This window comes from Pseudorca crassidens, chromosome 1 (genome assembly GCF_039906515.1).
Source record: "Pseudorca crassidens isolate mPseCra1 chromosome 1, mPseCra1.hap1, whole genome shotgun sequence".
Lineage (NCBI taxonomy): Eukaryota > Metazoa > Chordata > Mammalia > Artiodactyla > Delphinidae > Pseudorca > Pseudorca crassidens.
Window position 1 is genome coordinate 125,296,192 of NC_090296.1, and position 17,438 is coordinate 125,313,629.

At 42.8% G+C, this 17,438-nt stretch overlaps 1 protein-coding gene and 1 non-coding gene across 10 annotated transcripts in view; one reads left to right on the forward strand and one right to left on the reverse strand.

Annotated features, from left to right (window-relative positions):
* TBC1D2B (TBC1 domain family member 2B) overlaps positions 1 to 17,438 on the forward strand; it is an 87,171-nt gene that overhangs the window by 23,051 nt on the left and 46,682 nt on the right. For all 9 annotated transcript variants that reach the window (XM_067755423.1, XM_067755343.1, XM_067755353.1 and 6 more), the window contains exon 3: positions 7,107 to 7,272. In XM_067755423.1, the coding sequence (XP_067611524.1) occupies positions 7,107 to 7,272 (166 nt within the window). The remainder of the gene's footprint in view (positions 1 to 7,106; positions 7,273 to 17,438) is intronic.
* Positions 6,129 to 6,235, reverse strand: LOC137207207 (U6 spliceosomal RNA). Its single transcript, XR_010934986.1, has one exon. It is a non-coding gene; the product is annotated as a U6 spliceosomal RNA (small nuclear RNA).

The following is a 17,438-nucleotide window of genomic DNA, read 5'->3' on the forward strand; positions in this document are numbered from 1 at the left end:
GTTTTTATTACTCTGATTTACATTAAAAAATAAAACTTTTCCTATTGTCCTCTCCTTGTTACCCAGTTTTTGGTAACATTTTCATTTGTTGTCTAATGGGTGTCACCCATCAGTACCCTCCTAGCACCGAAATTCAACATGGGGAAAGATACAGGGAATTAACGTTTGACAGGCAGTTGTATCTTGGAAGGCAGCTCTCTCTGGTGGAAGGATCCCTGTGATCCTGGGTTTGAGTCTTGGCTCTGATATTTACTATTTGTCAGACTCTGAATGAGTCATTTTCTCTCTAGTAAAGGGTAGCAAACTGCAGCCTGTGGAAATGAAGTTTTATCAGAATAAAGCACCACTCATTTATTTGCATATTGTCTGTGGCCGCTTTTGCACACCAGTGGTAGAGTTGAATAGTTGTCACAGAGACCATTTGGCTCACCAGTCTAAAATATCTACTACTGTCTGGGCCTTTAAGAAGAAGTTTGCTGACCCTTGCTGTGATGTCTTGAGCATACCTCTCTTTTTGAGCCTCAGTTTCTTTATCCGTAAAATGGACATTGTTCATTCAGTCTTTCACTCCAGGCATTCTTGTATTCTAGGCATTTGTGCCAGTGCCTGGGATGTAAAGACAAATAAGTCATGGGTCATGTTCTCAAGGAGTGTGTGGTCTAGTGAGGGACCCAGACAGGTAAAGAGGCCTGCACAATGCAGTCTGGTAAGCACAGGGCCAGAGGTGAGCACAGGAAGCTTACCTGCGTGTGGGTGTTGGAGGGTAGGGTGTTGGTGGTGTCTGAGAAGGCTTCCTGGACTAGGAGAGGGCTGAACTGAGTCCTGAAGAGCTGGCCTTGTGAAGCAGGGAAGGGAAAGGCCTGGAGACCCTAGAGACCAGGGCGTGACTTGAAGGTAGAGAGTGTGGACAGGAGTGACAAAGAGAAAGTTGGATGGATGATCAGGGACCAGACCTGGGAGGGCTTATGCATTTGAGATGATTAACCATGGCCGAGTGGGAGAGAATGGATTCCTTGGCAAGACAAGAGGAAGGGAGACCAGTTAGAAGGCTGGTTGAGCCTAGAAATCCTAGTATCCTTGAGTAGGGTTGCAGCAGAGAAGATGGGAAAAAGTGGGCAGAGTCAGGAGATTGTATGGTGGGAGAACTGGTGGATTAAAAGGTGGGATTAGCTTTGAGGGAGCGGGAAGGCAGAGGGTGCCGGTCCCAGGCCCAGGCAGTTGGCTGGATGGGATTGGAAGGAATACTAACAACAACCTTATCCCCCACCCGTCCCCATCCCGGCAGTATTTCTGTTTTGAGGATCAGATGGGAAACTGCATTGTTAAGTGTAAAGTGTCAAGTGTATTATATCTACACACGTATACCTACATATATGATATTACCATTTTGAATCGGTTAGGATTATGTTCAGCCGCAATTAACAGGAAACCTAATAGGGACTTACAAATAGAGATTTATTTGTCTCATGATGGCAGTCCATAGCTGGCGAACCTTCTCCCCGGTGCCGTTGAGGGACCCATTCTGTTCTCTAGCTTCCCTCCTCATGCTAGCTGCCTTCGGGAGTGGCACCTATATTAAAAAGGAGAAAGCTTTCCCAGAAACTCTTGCTTTATGCCTTATTAACTAGAACTGTGTCATGGAGACTCTGGAATGGAGTTTGAGGAGGCCAGTGTTTTAGCTGAGCGTGTGGCCACCATCAAAACCAGGGTCTGTAAGGAAGAGCTAGAATGGGTATCAGATAGGCAGCTGGCAGTGTCACGTAATTACCTACATTAAATTTGTTTTCAAGAGTTCATGTTTCTAGAGTAAGAATCTGTTCATCTGTGTGACTGAAATTTGCAGCCTCCTATTAGTCAATCAAGTGTTAGAAAGTGAGATGACTTTGTTTTATCTGATCTGTCTGCCTTCCATCTGCAGCCTGGCCTCTGAAAGTATGCCACGCCTCAGACACCACTCTGCTTGTCTTCCGTGTTTGGATAGATAAAGACTTAGTTTCAACACAAAGGAGTAATTTGCAAAGATAAAATCAAGAGTCTGCAGACCTTCATAGCTGTTGGGAATGAGGCAGCCAGAATTCAAAGGAGGCTTGTAGCAAGCTAACAGCCTCATTACAAGCTGTGTGTCCAGCACGTTCTGTTTACTTCATTTCCCATGTAAACTAATAGGCAAACAAGTCAGGGATAACAAGACTTTGTTTTTTTAAGACTTCCTGAGAGTTCAGGAATACAAAAGCCCTCACCATCACAGGGGGAAAATGGTACAGTGAAGATGGTTTGAGGGATGACCACACCTTTTCTTCTCTGAAGCAGCCTCGAGGGTAACTGCCACCCTCTCGGCTTGTGTGGGAGCAGGGGGAGGGGAAGGGAAGTGGCTGCTTGTTCCAGTCCTCCCCCAGTTTGAGCCGCACTCTCTGTGCAAGTGCTGGAACTGGTGGGAGGGAAACCGTAGGGTGGGACGCAGACCCCACATTAGCAAAGCCACAGGAATTCCATGGAATCATTTCATGTCACAGTTCCCTAAAGTCATCAAAGAAGCTGTGCTTTTATGTTATCCTGTTTGTAGAATACTAGAAAATGCCATGTGTTGTTTTAAAGTGTAAGTCATGGTGATTATCAGCCTTGTAGCTGAGAGGCAGCCTGATCTAGTGCAGAAAGCTGATGGAATGAAGGGCACACACTGTTTCCCTCTCTGGGAGCAAGATGCTCTCTCTGATTCCTTCTGGATGGAAGGTTCTGTGATTCCTAACGTCAGGCTGTGAAAGGGAGGGAGACGATGAGCAGGGTCAGATTCTGGGGGAGCCTGGGGGAGCCTCCTGAAGAAGGTCCGGACGAGACGGTCCGTGGTGGGCTGGAGTGTGGTGCCTGTGGAGGCAGGCTGGGCCTGGCTCTGGGTGCGACGTGGCGCAGTGAATGGGGGGCGGGGTTGGGCGGTGTGCTGGGGTGCTTAGCCGCTGCAGGAGTGCAGGGCGGTGGGAGAGGGGAAGAGAGGGAAGCCCTGGAGTCAGGTGTGCTCCCCACCCCTAATGCAGGGGGTCTGTCAGAGGCAAGGTGGCAGGAGAGGGGCAGCCAGGAGGGGTGATGGGCGTGGTTCCTTAGAGAACGACATGGGCCTGCTGCCTCCTGCGTGATTTCCTCAGCCTCCAGAAGGCCCTCCCTGCTGCACCACGGCAGTCGTTTATTCATTCCTTCAACCATTTTACCAGCATTTATTGAGTCCCTCCTCTGTGGCTGCTGTTGGGTACGCAGCTGTTAGCAAATCAGGCTGGGGTCCAGTTCTCACAAGATTTACGTCCTTGGTGAGGCATGCGAGAGAGCAGACAGATGCGTAATTAGCTAGACACGTGGACTGGCCCACGGGGGACGCTCAGACCCGGTGGCTTGCTGCCTCTTCCTTTTGGGGTTAGATGCACACTGTGCCCTTACTTGGAAGATAACTGTACCGCTCCTGACCACGCCTTCACAATCTGGGTTAAACTCACTTGGATAAAAAGGGAAAAAAAGCTTTTTCAGGTTAACCCTGCTCTGAGTGTCCTCCACCGGCTCCCAGTGGGGACTTGCAGGCTCTCTTTTGCGGTATCTTTGACACACATGGCAATGGCCTTTTCCCAGTGCTTTTCCCTCCTTTCTTGGAGTTTGCTGCCTCTTGGGCACTCTGTTCTGCCCTCTGCGAGGTTGCTCGTGGTGGAGCTAGGAGCCGGAGAGGAGGGCAGACTCACGGAGGTGTCCAGATGTGAGCAGGAGCCTCCCTCTGTGGGCCCCACAGGGCCCCTGGTGTTAGAATGCGTTCAGCGGGAAGGACTCCTGGAGATCTGGGAATGGCCACGCCAGAATGATAGAGGCTGTGCTGGAATCAGGACCCAGGAAATCTGTGGTCTAAAAGTCGCTCAGAGGTATCATTTAGGCATTGGGAAGTGTTCAGAAACAACAGAGAAGGTCTGAACACCAAAACTCTTCAAGCACAGACTCTCTCCCCACTGCAGCTGCAAGATAAAGCACATGTTCGTGAATCCAGTCCATCCTCTTAAGGATTTCAAGGAAATACTGCCCTGTCCTAGTTTGTGTCCTTCTTGAGGCGGTTCCCTGAATGCTAATGTTAGGACATGTATTGAGGGGAAGCCAGCAGCTCCGCTTTTAATTAAGGAAATCTCATGTGGTCTTTTAACAACCAAAAACCAGACAAAACAATCCAGCTAAAACTGGGAAATGGCTTCTTTTTCACGTCAAACGATGACTTTTAGAAACGGTTTGTTTTGCCAATATCCTCCCTGGCCTCCGGTCCCTTTTCTGCACCCCACCCCCAGGGCCTGAGTTCCTCAGGAACCATTTCCAGTGTGGGTCCAGGGCTGCTGGCAGGCCTGGGCGTCCTGGTAACAGGTGCTTGGCTATGCGAGAGAGCTTGACAGTCTCACCCGCAGAGGGGCCGCTCCTCACCTTGCTGCCAACCCACACAGGAAGAAGGGGCTGGACTCTGCTCGAAACAGAAACAGGTGCAGTGCACTGTGTTTATTTCCTGGTTTGGTGTAGAGTTGTAATGCTTTGCCTGTGAGGGGTCTGCGAAAGACCAGCCTCCGGGAAGCCTGGGTATCGGTTTTACCTTTGTCTGAAATAGAGGTGGTGCACCTGTGTGCCCAATGACCGACACACACTCACAGATGTCGGATGCCTGCCTCTACCCAGTACAGTCACTGCACCCGCCATAAGGCTGTTGTCACTGCAGGAGCAGGTGACTGCCTTCTAGCCCCAGCTCAGGGCTTCTGTGTCCTGACAAATAAAGTAGGTGGAGGAAACTGGACCCGGTTAGTGGTGTTTGAACTTGTTTTTTGTTTGTTTATTGGAACTCTTTTTTTCCAAATGAAATCTCAGGAGGAACTCCAGGATATAAAAGAGTGAAAAGAGGAACCACTGTGGTTGAAGCTGAGAGTGGGACCCCTTCCTTCTCTCCCTCTGAAAATCCCTAAGGCTCAGAGGAAAGTCTGGATACCAGGGACTCGATGCATTCGGTGGTGACTTGCAGCTTAACATTTGATTATTTTATATCTTTCTCCTAGATGTGTTCTCCTTTAGGGCAAGAACTCTCTCATTTTTTTTTTTTGGTACCCCGAGCACCTAGTGCTTCATACACAGTGGTGACTTGAACCAAGAATCAGGAACCAGTGGTGGTTTGTAACTTCTGGCCTTCTTGACTTAATCTTATAATCCATTGCCAAGCCTATAGTTCTTCTGTCTCCCAACACACCCTCTTGCTTTTTCCACTTAGAACGCTACTATGAGCCAGGTGTTGACTCTCCTGGGCAGGCACCAGTTCCCCTCATGGATACACAGCAGTCATTTCATGTCACAGCCAGCATACTTTTCCCAGTGTGTTCCCGGAGCCCTTGCCATGCTGACTGTGGTCAAGTTAGTGACCTGCCAACAAAGTGTGAGCCCGTCATAAGGTGTTCCCGTTTGGAACATCAATTTTCAAGGGCCCCCGAGTCCAGGATTCCCTGTGCTCTGCCTTCTCTATGAGTGCTCGATGACCTTCACAGTGACCTGTCCTAAGTGAACTCAGATTGTGTGCTCATCTGATTAGAAAGTAATTTTTTTCTTGGTTATCAGTGTTCAGCGTTCCATTCTGATTCTGTTTCCACTGAAGGAGTGACGGTTGATATTGCCAATGTAGGGATGCTTTATTCAAGGGGAGTATAGGTCAAATTGATTATTGTAAAACAATGTTAAATTCTGTTTACAAACATATATATTCTCTGAGAGATTGTATCATTTGGAAGAACACAAAGTATTTATTGTTGGATACATTGTATCAAAACTTTAGAAAAGTAAGTTTTTATTATGGGTCTTATGGGAAATTTTAAGCATATGCAAAGAGAGAATAACGTAATATTACCCAATGTTTATTAGGTAGTTTCAACAATTAGTATTTCACGACCCATCTTGTTTCACTGATATACTTACCCACTTAATTTTGTTATTTGGAAGCAAATAACGTGTTATTTGAGGCAAATATTATTTATTTGTTAAATAACAAAATGTTATCTTTTTCTTTGAATTTTATTTTATTTATTTTTTTATACAGCAGGTTCTTATTATCCATTTTATACATATTAGTGTATATATGTCAATCCTAATCTAAAAATACAGAACACTTCATGAATTTGCATGTCATCCTTGCGTAGGGGCCATGCTAATCTTTTGTGTATCGTTCTAGTTTTAGTATATGTGCTGCTGAAGCGAGCACCAAAATGTTGTTATCTTGAAGCAAATTTTGGGCATCATATGATTGCAACCTTAAATATTTCAGACATTTACATTTTATTTTAAGATTTTTTTGATGTGGACCATTTTTAAAGTCTTTATTGAATTTGTTGCAGTATTGCTTCTGTCTTTTTATGTTTTTTGGTTTTTTGGCCACGAGGCATGTGGCATCTTAGCTCCCCGACCAGGGATTGAACCCACACACCCCCTGCAATGGAAGGCAAAGTCTTAACCACTGGACCCCCAGGGAAGTCCCTCAACCACTTACGTCTTAAAGATACATTCTGAAATTTGATCATGCTTTAGCATCAATGCATTTGCCTATGAATTTACTGAACTGCTATCCTTTATATGAAAACTTATTTTTTCAGTGTCACTATTTGCGATCAGCAAGTATATATATATTCTATTCCCCTCACTTTCTTACAGAAAAGGGCATTAATGTAATCTAGTCAGCACTTTGCTTTTTTCACCTAACAGTTTATCCTGGAAATTGTGCCTTATCAGTATAGGTGAGTATAGGACCATGATCACAGCTTTATACCAGGTTTACTGATCTACAAGACAGCGGAGAAGAGCCCTAGCTGCTTCTTTCCCTGGGCCGATGCTGTTAACTTGGTGGTTTGAAGCATGTACCACCTTCCTTTGAGCACCATGGGTCTACTTTAGATGAAAATGGTTGCAGAACACGCTAGCTGCCTACAGATTGTGTTTTCATGTAGTACACATTAAAAATATACTATAATATATACTATATAGATTTTTATATAGTATATCAAGACAGTGTACTATGTAGGATATCAGGTTCCCTGTGGAAACTTGGAGTAACTGACACTTGTTTGCCTTTCTTTCAGATTTAATTAACCTGCACCCAAATGCTTCTGCAGAAAAAGCCAGAAATGTCCTAGCTGTGGAAACTGCCCCTGGAGAGCTGGTGGGAGAGCAAGCTGCAAATCAGCCCGCCCCAGGGCATCCAAATTCCATTAACTTCTCTTTGAAACAGTGGGGCACTGAGCTCAAGTGAGTCTTTGGAAAGCAGCATGTGAAACTGAAAATGGCTTATTTCTGATAATGTATGTTATAATTTTATATAGGAAATTATAAAACCACCTGACATTTGTGAAGGCTTTATCACAAGGTACTTTTGCATATTTTGTTATTTTTTTAGCTTGTATGGAATGACTATTATGTGCCTGTTGCTGTGAAACACTTTCACACTCATGGTTTAATTGCTTGACTCTGTGAGGTAGGTCATATGGTTGACATTCTACAGAGAGAGCAGTTGGCTCAGGAAGAGTCCTTGTCTAAGGTCACAAGTCTCCCAGGCTGCAGAGTTGAATGAGCATCACCACAATCAATTTGAGAACATTTTCATTACCCCAGAAAGAAACCCCAGTACCCGTTAGCAGTCCCTTCCCTTTTCCCCCAAACCTCTTCCTATCCGGCCCTTGGTAACCACTAACCTACTTTTTGTGTCAATGGATTCGCCTGTTCGGATATTTCATACAAATGACATCATACGGGTATGCGATCCTCTATGTCTTGCTTCTTTCACCGAGCATAATGTTTTTAAGGTTCATCCATGTTGTAGTACATATTAGTACTTCATTTCTTTTTTTGTTGTTATAAATTTATTTTATTTATTTTTAGCTGCGTTAGCTCTTTGTTGCTGCGTGCGGGCTTCCTCTAGTTGTGGCGAGCGGGGGCTACTCTTCATTGCAGTGCGTGGGCTTTTCATTGCGTTGGCTTCTCTTGTTGCGGAGCATGGGCTCTAGGCACGGGCTTCAGTAGTTGTGGCTCGTGGGCTCTAGAGCGCAGGCTCAGTAGTTGTGGCGCGTGGGCTTAGTTGCTCCATGGCATGTGGGATCTTCCCAGACCAGGGCTCCAACCCGCGTCCCCTGCATTGGCAGGTGGATTCTTAACCACTGCGCCACCAGGGAAGTCCCTATTTCTTTTTATTGAGCAATAAGATTCCATTATGTGGGTATACCACATTTTGTTTATCCATTCTTCAGTTAAGGGAAATTTGGGTTCTTTCCACTTTTTGGCTACTATGAATACAGCTGCTATAAATATCTGTGTGCAGGTTTTATGTGGACATAATTTTTCAGCTTCTTTGAGTAAATACCAAGGAACACGATTGCTGGATCATATGGTAAGAGTATGTTTAGTTTTGTAAGAAACTGCCAGTCTTCTGAAATGGACCACTTTGCCTTCATTTCTACCAGCGATGAACGAGAGTACCTGTTGCTCCACATCCTTGCCAGCATTCCATGTTGTCAGATTTTTGTCATATCATGCCATAAGATGTGATGCATTTTTCATGTGCTTATTTGCCACCTCTGTATCTTCTTTGGTGGAGTGTCTGTTAAGGTCTTTGGCCATTTTTTAACTGGGTTGTTTGTTTTCTTATTATTGAGTTTTAAGAGTTCTTTGTATATTTTGGGTAGCAGTCCTTTATCAGATGTGTTTTTTGTAAATATATTTTCACAGTCTGTGGCTGTCGTTTAATTCTCTTATATTGCCTTGCACAGAACAGAAGTTTTAAATTTTAATCAAGTCCAGCTTATCAATTATTTCTTTCAAGATTGTGTCTTTGGTATTGTATCTAATACCTTCACCATACCCAAGGTTGTGTAGGTTTTCTTCTGTGCTAACTTGTAGGAGTTCTATAATTTTGAGTTTTACATTTATGTCTGTGATCTATTTTGAGTGAATTTTTGTGACGTGTGTAAGATTTGTGTCTAGATTCTTTATTTTGCATGTCGATGTCTAGTTGTTCCAGCACCGTTTGTTGAAGAGGTTATCTTTGCTCCATTGTATTGTCTTTGCTTTTTTGTCAAAGATCAGTTGACTGTATTTATGTGATTCTATTTCTTGATTCTCTGTTATGTTCCATTAAGGTATTTGTCTATTCTTTTGCCAACACCACACTGGCTTGATTACCATAGCTTTATAGTAAGCCTCAAAGTAGAGCAGTGTCAGTCTTCCAGCTTTGTTCTTCTTCAGTATTGTGTTGGATATCCTGGGTCTTTCCCCTCTCCATGTAAACTTTAGAATCAGTTTGTCAATAACCACAAAATAACTTGCTAGGATTTTGATTGGGGTTGCATTGAATCTATAGATAAAATTGGGACGAACTGACAATGTTGTCTTTCTATTCATGAGTGTGGAATATCTCTCCATTTATTCTGTTCTTCTTTGATTTCATTCATCAGAGTTTTGTGGTTTTCCTCATACAGATCATATATATATATATATATATATGTATGTATACTTAGATTTATACTTAAGTACTTTGCTTTCTTGGGTGCTATTGTAAATGATATGGTATTTTTAATTTCAAATTCTACTTGTTCATTGTTGGTATATAGGAAAACAGTTGAATTTTGTATATTAATCTTATATTGTGCAACCTTGCTGTAATCACTTATTATTTCCAAGAGTTTTTTGGTTAATTCTTTCAGATTTTCTACATAGATGGTTGTGTCATCTATGAACAATTTTATGTCTTCCTTCCCAATCTTTTTAATTTCTTTGCCTTATTGCATTAGCAAGGACTTCCAATACGGAGTTGAAAAGGAGTGGTGAGAGGGGACATCGTTGCCTTGTACCTGACCTTAGTGGAAATGCTTCAGGTTTCTTACCATTAAGTATGATGTTAGCTGTAGACTTTTTGTAGATAGTCTTTATCAAGTTGAGAAAGTTCCCTCTATTCCTAGTTTACTGAGAGTTTTTATCATGAATGGGTGTTGGATTTTGTCAGATGCATTTTCTGTATCTGTTGATATGATTATGTGATTTTCCTTTTCTAGTCTGTGATGTGATGGATTACAATAATTGATCTTATTTTTTATTTTTTTAATTTATTTATTATTTTTGGCGGTGTTGGGTCTTCATTGCTGAGCACGGGCTTTCTCTAGTTGCGGCGAGTGGGGGCTACTCTTCGTTGCGGTGCACGGGCTTCTCATTGTGGTGGCTTCTCTTGTTGCGGAGCACAGGCTCTAGAGCGCGGGGGCTTGAGTAGGTGCAGTGCATGGGCTCAGTAGTTGTGGCTCATGAGCTCTAGAGCACAGGCTCAGTAGTTGTGGCACACTGGCTTAGTTGCTCCATGGCATGTGGGATCTTCCCGGACCAGGGCTCAAACCCATGTCCCCTGCATTGGCAGGTGGACTCTTAACCACTGCGCCACCAGGGAAGCCCCCAATAATTGATTTTAGAATGTTGAATGAGTCTTGCATACCTTGGATAAATCTCACTTCGTTGTGAAGTATAGTTTTTTTATACATTTTTGAATTTGATTTGCTAATATTTTGTTGAGGATTTTTGTATCTGTGTTCATAAGAGACATTGGTCTGTAGTTCCCTTTTTTATTCCTTTTTTGGTTTGCCATTAGGGGAATGCTGCTCTCATAGAATGAGTTAGCAAGTATTCTCTCTGCTTCTATCCTCTGAAATAGATTGTAGATAATTAATATAACTTCCTGGGACTTCCCTGGTGGTCCAGTGGTTAAGACTCTGTGCTCCCAGTGCAGGGGCCCGGGTTCTATCCCTGGTCAGGGAACGAGATCCTGCATGCCACAACTAAAGATCCTGCATGCCGCAACTAAAGATGCCTTATGTGGCAATGAAGATCCCATGTGCTGCAACTAGGACCTGGTGCAGCCAAATAAATAAATAAATATTTTAAAAATCAGTATAATTTCTTTCTTTAATGTTTGGTAGAATTCATCAATGAACCCGTTTGGGCCTGTACTTTCTGTTTTGGAAGGTTATTATTGATTCCATTTTAAAAATAGATATAGGCCTATTCAGATCTTTTATTCTTGTGTGAGTTTTGGCAGATTGTGTCTTTCAAGGGATGGTCCATTTCATCTAAGTTATCAAATTTATGGGCATAGAGTTATTCGTTGTATTTCTTGCGTATCCTTTTAATTTCCATGGAATCTGGTGATTTTCCCTCTTTAATCTCCGATATTAGTAATTGGTGTCATTTCTTTTTTCTTTAGTTAGTCTGGCTAGAGGCTTATCACACTGATTGATCTTTTCAAAGAACCAGCTTTGGTTTCATGTTTTTCTTTTTTTAACATTAATTTATTTTTTGGCTGTGTTGTGTCTTAGTTGCGGCACTAGGGATCTTTCATTGTGGTGCATGGGCTCTTCGTTGCGGTGCGTGGGCTTCTCTCTAGTTGTGGCCTGCGGGCTCCAGAGCACGTGAGCTCTGTCGTTGCAGCACGTGGGCTCTTTAGTTGTGGTGTGTGGGCTCAGTAGTTGAGGTGCACGGGCTTAGTTGCCCCATGGCATGTGGGATCTTAGTTCCCTGACCAGGGATCGAATTGGCATCCCCTGCGTTGCAAGACAGATTCTTAAGCACTGGACCACCAGATAAGTCTCTGGTTTCATTTTTTTCTGTATTGATTTCCTGTTTTCAATTTTATTGATTTCTTCCCTACTTCTTATTATTTATTTTCTTCTGCTTACTTTGGATTTAATTTGCTCTTATTTTTCTAGTATCCTATGGTAGAAACTTGGATTATTAATTTTAGATCTTTTTTCTTTTCTTTTATATGCATTCAATGCTATAAATTTCCCTCTAAGCGCTGCTTTTGCGCATCCTACAGATTTTGATAATTTATGTTTTCATGTAGTTCAGAATATTTTAAAATTTCTCTTGAGATGTCTTCTTTGACTCCTGTTAGTTGGAAATGTGTTGTTTAATCTCCGCATACTTGAGGATTTTCCTATTAACTTCTGTTACTGATTTCTGGTTTAATTCCACTGTGGTTTGAAAGCAGATGTTGTATGATTTCTGTTCTTTAAATTTGTTAAGGTGTGTTTTATGACCCGGAATGTGGTTTGTCTTGATGAATGGTCCATGTGAGGAAAATGTATATTCTGCTCTTGTTGGATGAAGGAATTTATAGATACCATTTACATGAAGTTGATTGATGGTGTTCCGTTTGACTGTGTCCTTATTGATTTTTTGCCTGCTGGATTTGTCTATTTTGGATAGAGGGGTGTTGAAGTCTCCATCTATGTTAGTGGATTCATCTGTTTCTCCTTTCAGTTCTATCGGTTTTTGCCTCACATAGTTTGATGCTCTGTTGTTAGGCACATACACATTAAGAATTGTTATGTCTTCTTGGAGGACTGACGGCTTTATCATTATGTCATGCCCTTCTTTATCCCTGACAACTTCCCTTACTTTGAAGTCTACTCTATGTGAATTTAATATAGCTCTCCTGCTTTCTTTTGATGGGTGTTATTTAGCACAATATATTTTCCTCTATTTACTTTAATCTATTTGTGTCTTTATTTAAAAGTGGGTTTCTTGTAGACAACATATAGTTGTGTGCTGATTTTTGATCCATTCTGACAATTTCTGTCTTTTAATTTCTACATTTACACCATTGACATTCAAAGTGGTTATTGATATAGTTGCATTAATATATACTGTATTTGTTACTGTTTTCTATTTGTTGTCCTTGTTCTCTATTGCTATTTTTGTCTTCCACTCTCTTAACTGCCTTTTGTGGTTTTAATTGAGCATTTTATATGATGCCATTTTCTCTCCTTTCTTGGCATATCAGTTATACTTTTTTTTCTTTTTTTTTACTTTTTTAGTGGTTGCCCTAGAGTTCCCAATATGCATTTACAACTAATCCAAGTCCACTTTGAAATAACGCTGTCCACTTCACAGGTTGTGTGAGTACCTTATGACAACAAAATAATCCCAGTATCCTCCTCTAGACCCTTATATCATTGCTGTTATTCATTTCACTTATATATAAAGCATACGTAGCACATATATACATAATATGTATACATAAGCATACATAATATATGCATAAGCTTGCACATATATAAAATGTACATCAGTATACCATACGTAACATGTATACATAAGCATACATTGTTGATATTATTATTTTGAACAAACTGTTACCTATTAGATCAATTAGAATAAGAAAAATAAGTTTTCATTTTACTTTCACTTATTCCTTCCTCAGTAATCTTCCTTTCTTTATGATAGATCTGAGTTTCTGACCTATATTATTTTTCTTCTCTCTAAAGAACTTAATACTTCTTGCAAGGCAAATCTACTAGCAACAGATTCCCTCAATTTTTTTTTTTTTGGTCTGAGAAAGTCTTTATTTTTTTTAATCTCCTTTTCACAGTTTACAGAATTCTAAGTTGGTGGGATTTTTTTTTCTCTCAACACTTTACATATTTCAGTCTACTATTATTTGCATGGTTTCTGAGGAGAGGTCAGATGTAATTATCTTTGTTCCTCTATAGGTAAGGTAGTTTTTTTCCTCTGACTTCTTTCAGAATTTTTTATCTTTGATTTTCTGTAATTTGAAAATGGTATGCCAAGGTATGGCCTTTTTGGCATTTATCCTGCTTGGTGTTCTCTGAGCTTCCTGGAGCTGTGGTTTGGTGTCTGAGGTTAATTTGGGGAAATACTCCATCATTATTGTTTCAAATATTTCTTCTTTTCCCCTCTCTTTCTTCTACTTCTGATATTCCCTTTATGCATATGTTACACCTTTTGTGGTTGTCCCATAGTCCTCAGATATTCTGTTCTTTTTTCTCTCCTTTTTTTTCCCCCCAGTCTTTGTTCTCTTTGCCTTTTAGTTTTGGAGGATTCTATTGAGATATCTGTATGCTCAGAGATACTTTCCTCAGCTGTGTCCAGTCTACTAATAAGCCCGTCAAAGGCATCCTTCATTATTTTTGCAGTGTTTTTTTGGTCTCTGGCATTTCTTTTTGGTTCTTTCTTAGAATTTCCATCTCTGCTTACACTGCCCATCTGTTCTTGCATGCGGTCTACTTAATCCATCAGGGCCCTGAGCATATTAATCATAGATGTTTTAAATTTCCCGCCTGATACTTCCAACATCCCTGCCATGTCTGGTTCTGATGCTTGCTTGTCTCTTCACACTGTGGAGGCTTTTGCCTTTTGGTATGCCTTGTAATTTTTTGTTGGTACCTGAACATGATGTTCTAGGTAAAAGGTAACTGCTGTAAATAGGCTTTTAGTAATATGGTGATGAGGTGTGGGAGGTGAGGAAGTCCTATGATGAGGGCTCAGTCTTTTAGTGAGCTTGTGCCCCTGGAGTTTGAACTTTGCAAGTGTTTCTCCGTGTTTTTATTCCTCCCTTAGGTGGGGCAGGATGGCTAGAATGGGCTGGAGTTGTGTATTCCCCTTCCCACAGGTCAGTTAGGCTCTGATAATACCCAGGTTAGGCTCTGGTTAATAGTTCAGGCCTTGTTAAGAACAGAGTACTCTGGAGTATTTAAAAATTATTCCTGGGCTTCCCTGGTGGCGCAGTGGTTGAGAATCCGCCTCCCGGTCCGGGAGGATCACACGTGCCGCGGAGTGGCTGGGCCCAAGGGCCATGGCCGCTGAGCCTGCGTGTCCGGAGCCTGTGCTCCGCAATGGGAGAGGCCACAATGGTGAGAGGCCCGCGTACCGCAAAAAAAAAAAAAAATTATTCCTTTTCCCCTCTCCCTGCCAGAAGTCAGAGGGAATTTTTCTCTGGTATTCACTGTGGGAACCTGGTCGAGCTCCTGAAGGTAACTCTCACAATATTGTGGGGACCCCTATGACAGGCCCTCTGGAGTTTTTATATTCTTTTTTTTTTTTTTTTTTTTGCGGTACGCGGGCCCCTCACTGCCGCGGCCTCTCCTGTTGCGGAGCACAGGCTCCGGACGTGCAGGCTCAGTGGCCATGGCCCATGGGCCCAGTCGCTCCATGGCACACGGGATCCTCCCAGACCGGAGCACGAACCTGCACCCCCTGCATCGGCAGGTGGACACCCAACCACTGCGCCACCAGGGAAGCCCACCTCTGGAGTTTTTAACTCGCAGTTGTCTGTACTGAGCCTCCAGCAAGTCATCAATTACGGTGAGTTTTCCTACCCTGGCACTGGTTCCTTAGGTGATCCTCTGCTCTAGGAAGCTGCGACTCCCCGTATTGGCCTGTCCTTCCAGTATTGGGGATAGCAGTTGGCCCTGTGTCCTCCCCTCTCTTATGGATCCAGGAAGTGGCTTGTTCCTTAGGTCACTGTTTCCCCATATTCTCACTCCCTGAGCTGCTGTGTTCCGGCCATTCCGTACCTTACTCCTCACCCAGGACCTTCACTCATGGTGTGTCCTTCTGCTCGGGGTGCCGCATGTCATCTGATTGAGTCCTTTGCCAGCCAGTGCCGAAGGTAAGGTGGGAGGGAGGAGGCAAGGTGGGGCTGTCTCCCTGGGTGCCTGCAACTGGAGCAGCACTACTTTCATTGATTTCAACCTGTTGGACTTCTCCTTAAAGAAAGGGTTCTATGCTCCTAAAAATGTTGGAAAGCCACCAAGAGCTTATCCCTTTCTTTTACAGGTTAAGAAGCTGAGACTTAAGAGAGGTAATGAAACCACAGAAATGCATCTTGGTGGGGGCCTCTGAGGAGCTCCGGTTCTTTATGTCTCAGCACAGGAAGAATACTGTGAGAGGCAAAGTGATAGATAAGAAGTGGTTTATTAGAATAGGACACTTGTGAGGTTCACAGGCGGCTGGGCAAGAGGGTGCCTCCCCAAGAACTTAGTGGGCTACAGTTTTATAATCAAAGGAAAAGAGGGGAGGGGGAAAGGACCACCTTCTTCCTCACTCTTTGAGTCTTCCATCGTTAACTCCTCCGACATGTTGGGAGGGGGAGTTTTTGACCCTATATGGCCCATCCAGGACTGTCACGGTGCTATGGAAAAATTACTTCAGTATAATGAGGGTCTTTCACTTTGAAATGTCACCTTTCCCAAATTATTGCTTTTTATGTGTGCAGAGCATGTCCTAGGGGTCATTAACTTACTGACATCACAGGGCAGGATGTGGGTCTCATTCCACCATTGTTTTACTGTTTGGGGACATGTCTCATGCTTCTGTTGCATGGTTTTGTTGCTAAGCAAGCCTGCTTGGCTTTGTTGCTAGGGAGGTCTGCTTTCTTGAGTGATCATTAACTTACAGGGGTCTCCCATACTTTTTTCTTTACTTATGATCCCTTAGTGGAATTAACTATTTAATCACCTACTTTGTCCCTTTACTCCGTCCCTGTCAGTAAAGTGACTTGCTCAAGACACATAGCAGGTGTATGGCAGATCTGAAAGGCACCTTGGGTGCCTCGATTGGAGCCAAGTGTTCCTTCCACCTCTCATTGTAAGAACATATTCGGGAAACTGTTGATTTGCCAGATTTTCATGCCTAACTAGCCTCATCTGCCCTCAAAGTTAGATAATGGAAAGGGGCAGAGACAGACCTGTAACACTGGCGGCTTTCTGATTATGGAGTGTGTCCAACCTAGGAAAGTGAGCACGTGTCACCTTTGCTTGTAACAACTGACTGTTCACTTTCAGGGTTAAAGGTCACTTGGAGTTATCTTCTGTCAGCTGTGCCTTCCCGCTGTAGCCCAGTGATTAAGAGCCAGACAGCTGAGTTCAATTCCCAGATCTACAACTTAAAAGCTGGATAACTCAGGCAAATTACTTAAGTTTCATTTGTAAAATGGGGGTAATAATCACACATACTTCGGGAGATCAACATGATGATGACAACTTGAGCTGACCCTCACTAAGTACTAGATGAGGGCTAGTTGTTGCCATTTTGGGGGGAGACACAGCTCATGGGAAAGCCATTCTCCACGGAGGTCCAGGGGGCCACTTCCTGTAGAAACCCTGATGTTTATTGATTGGCATACGGATCTTAGGTGTTTATGGTTTTTGTTTTCTTTTTTTTACTTACGACGTGCTTAGCGAAGGTTTAAATAAGATGCTTTAGGTGCGTAGAGAGATTTTAATGACCACAGAAGTATTAAAACAATATTTCTATATTATAAATTCGTGGCTCAAAAATTACATATATTTTATATAAATTTAAAATGGTGTTTTAATTAAAGTGTAGTCATGGATTAAGGGATAATTTTTTGTTTAAGTTTTTTTAAAAATTTATTTAATTTATTTTATCTTTGGCTGCATTGGGTCTTCGTTGTTGCCCACGGGCTACTCTAGTTGCGGCGAGCGGGCTTCTCATTGCAGTGGCTTCTCTTGTTGCGGAGCATGGGCTCTAGGTGCGTGGGCTCAGTAGTTGTGGCACGTGTGGGCTCAGTAGTTGTGGCACACGGGCTCAGTAGTTGTGGCTCATGGGCTCTAGAG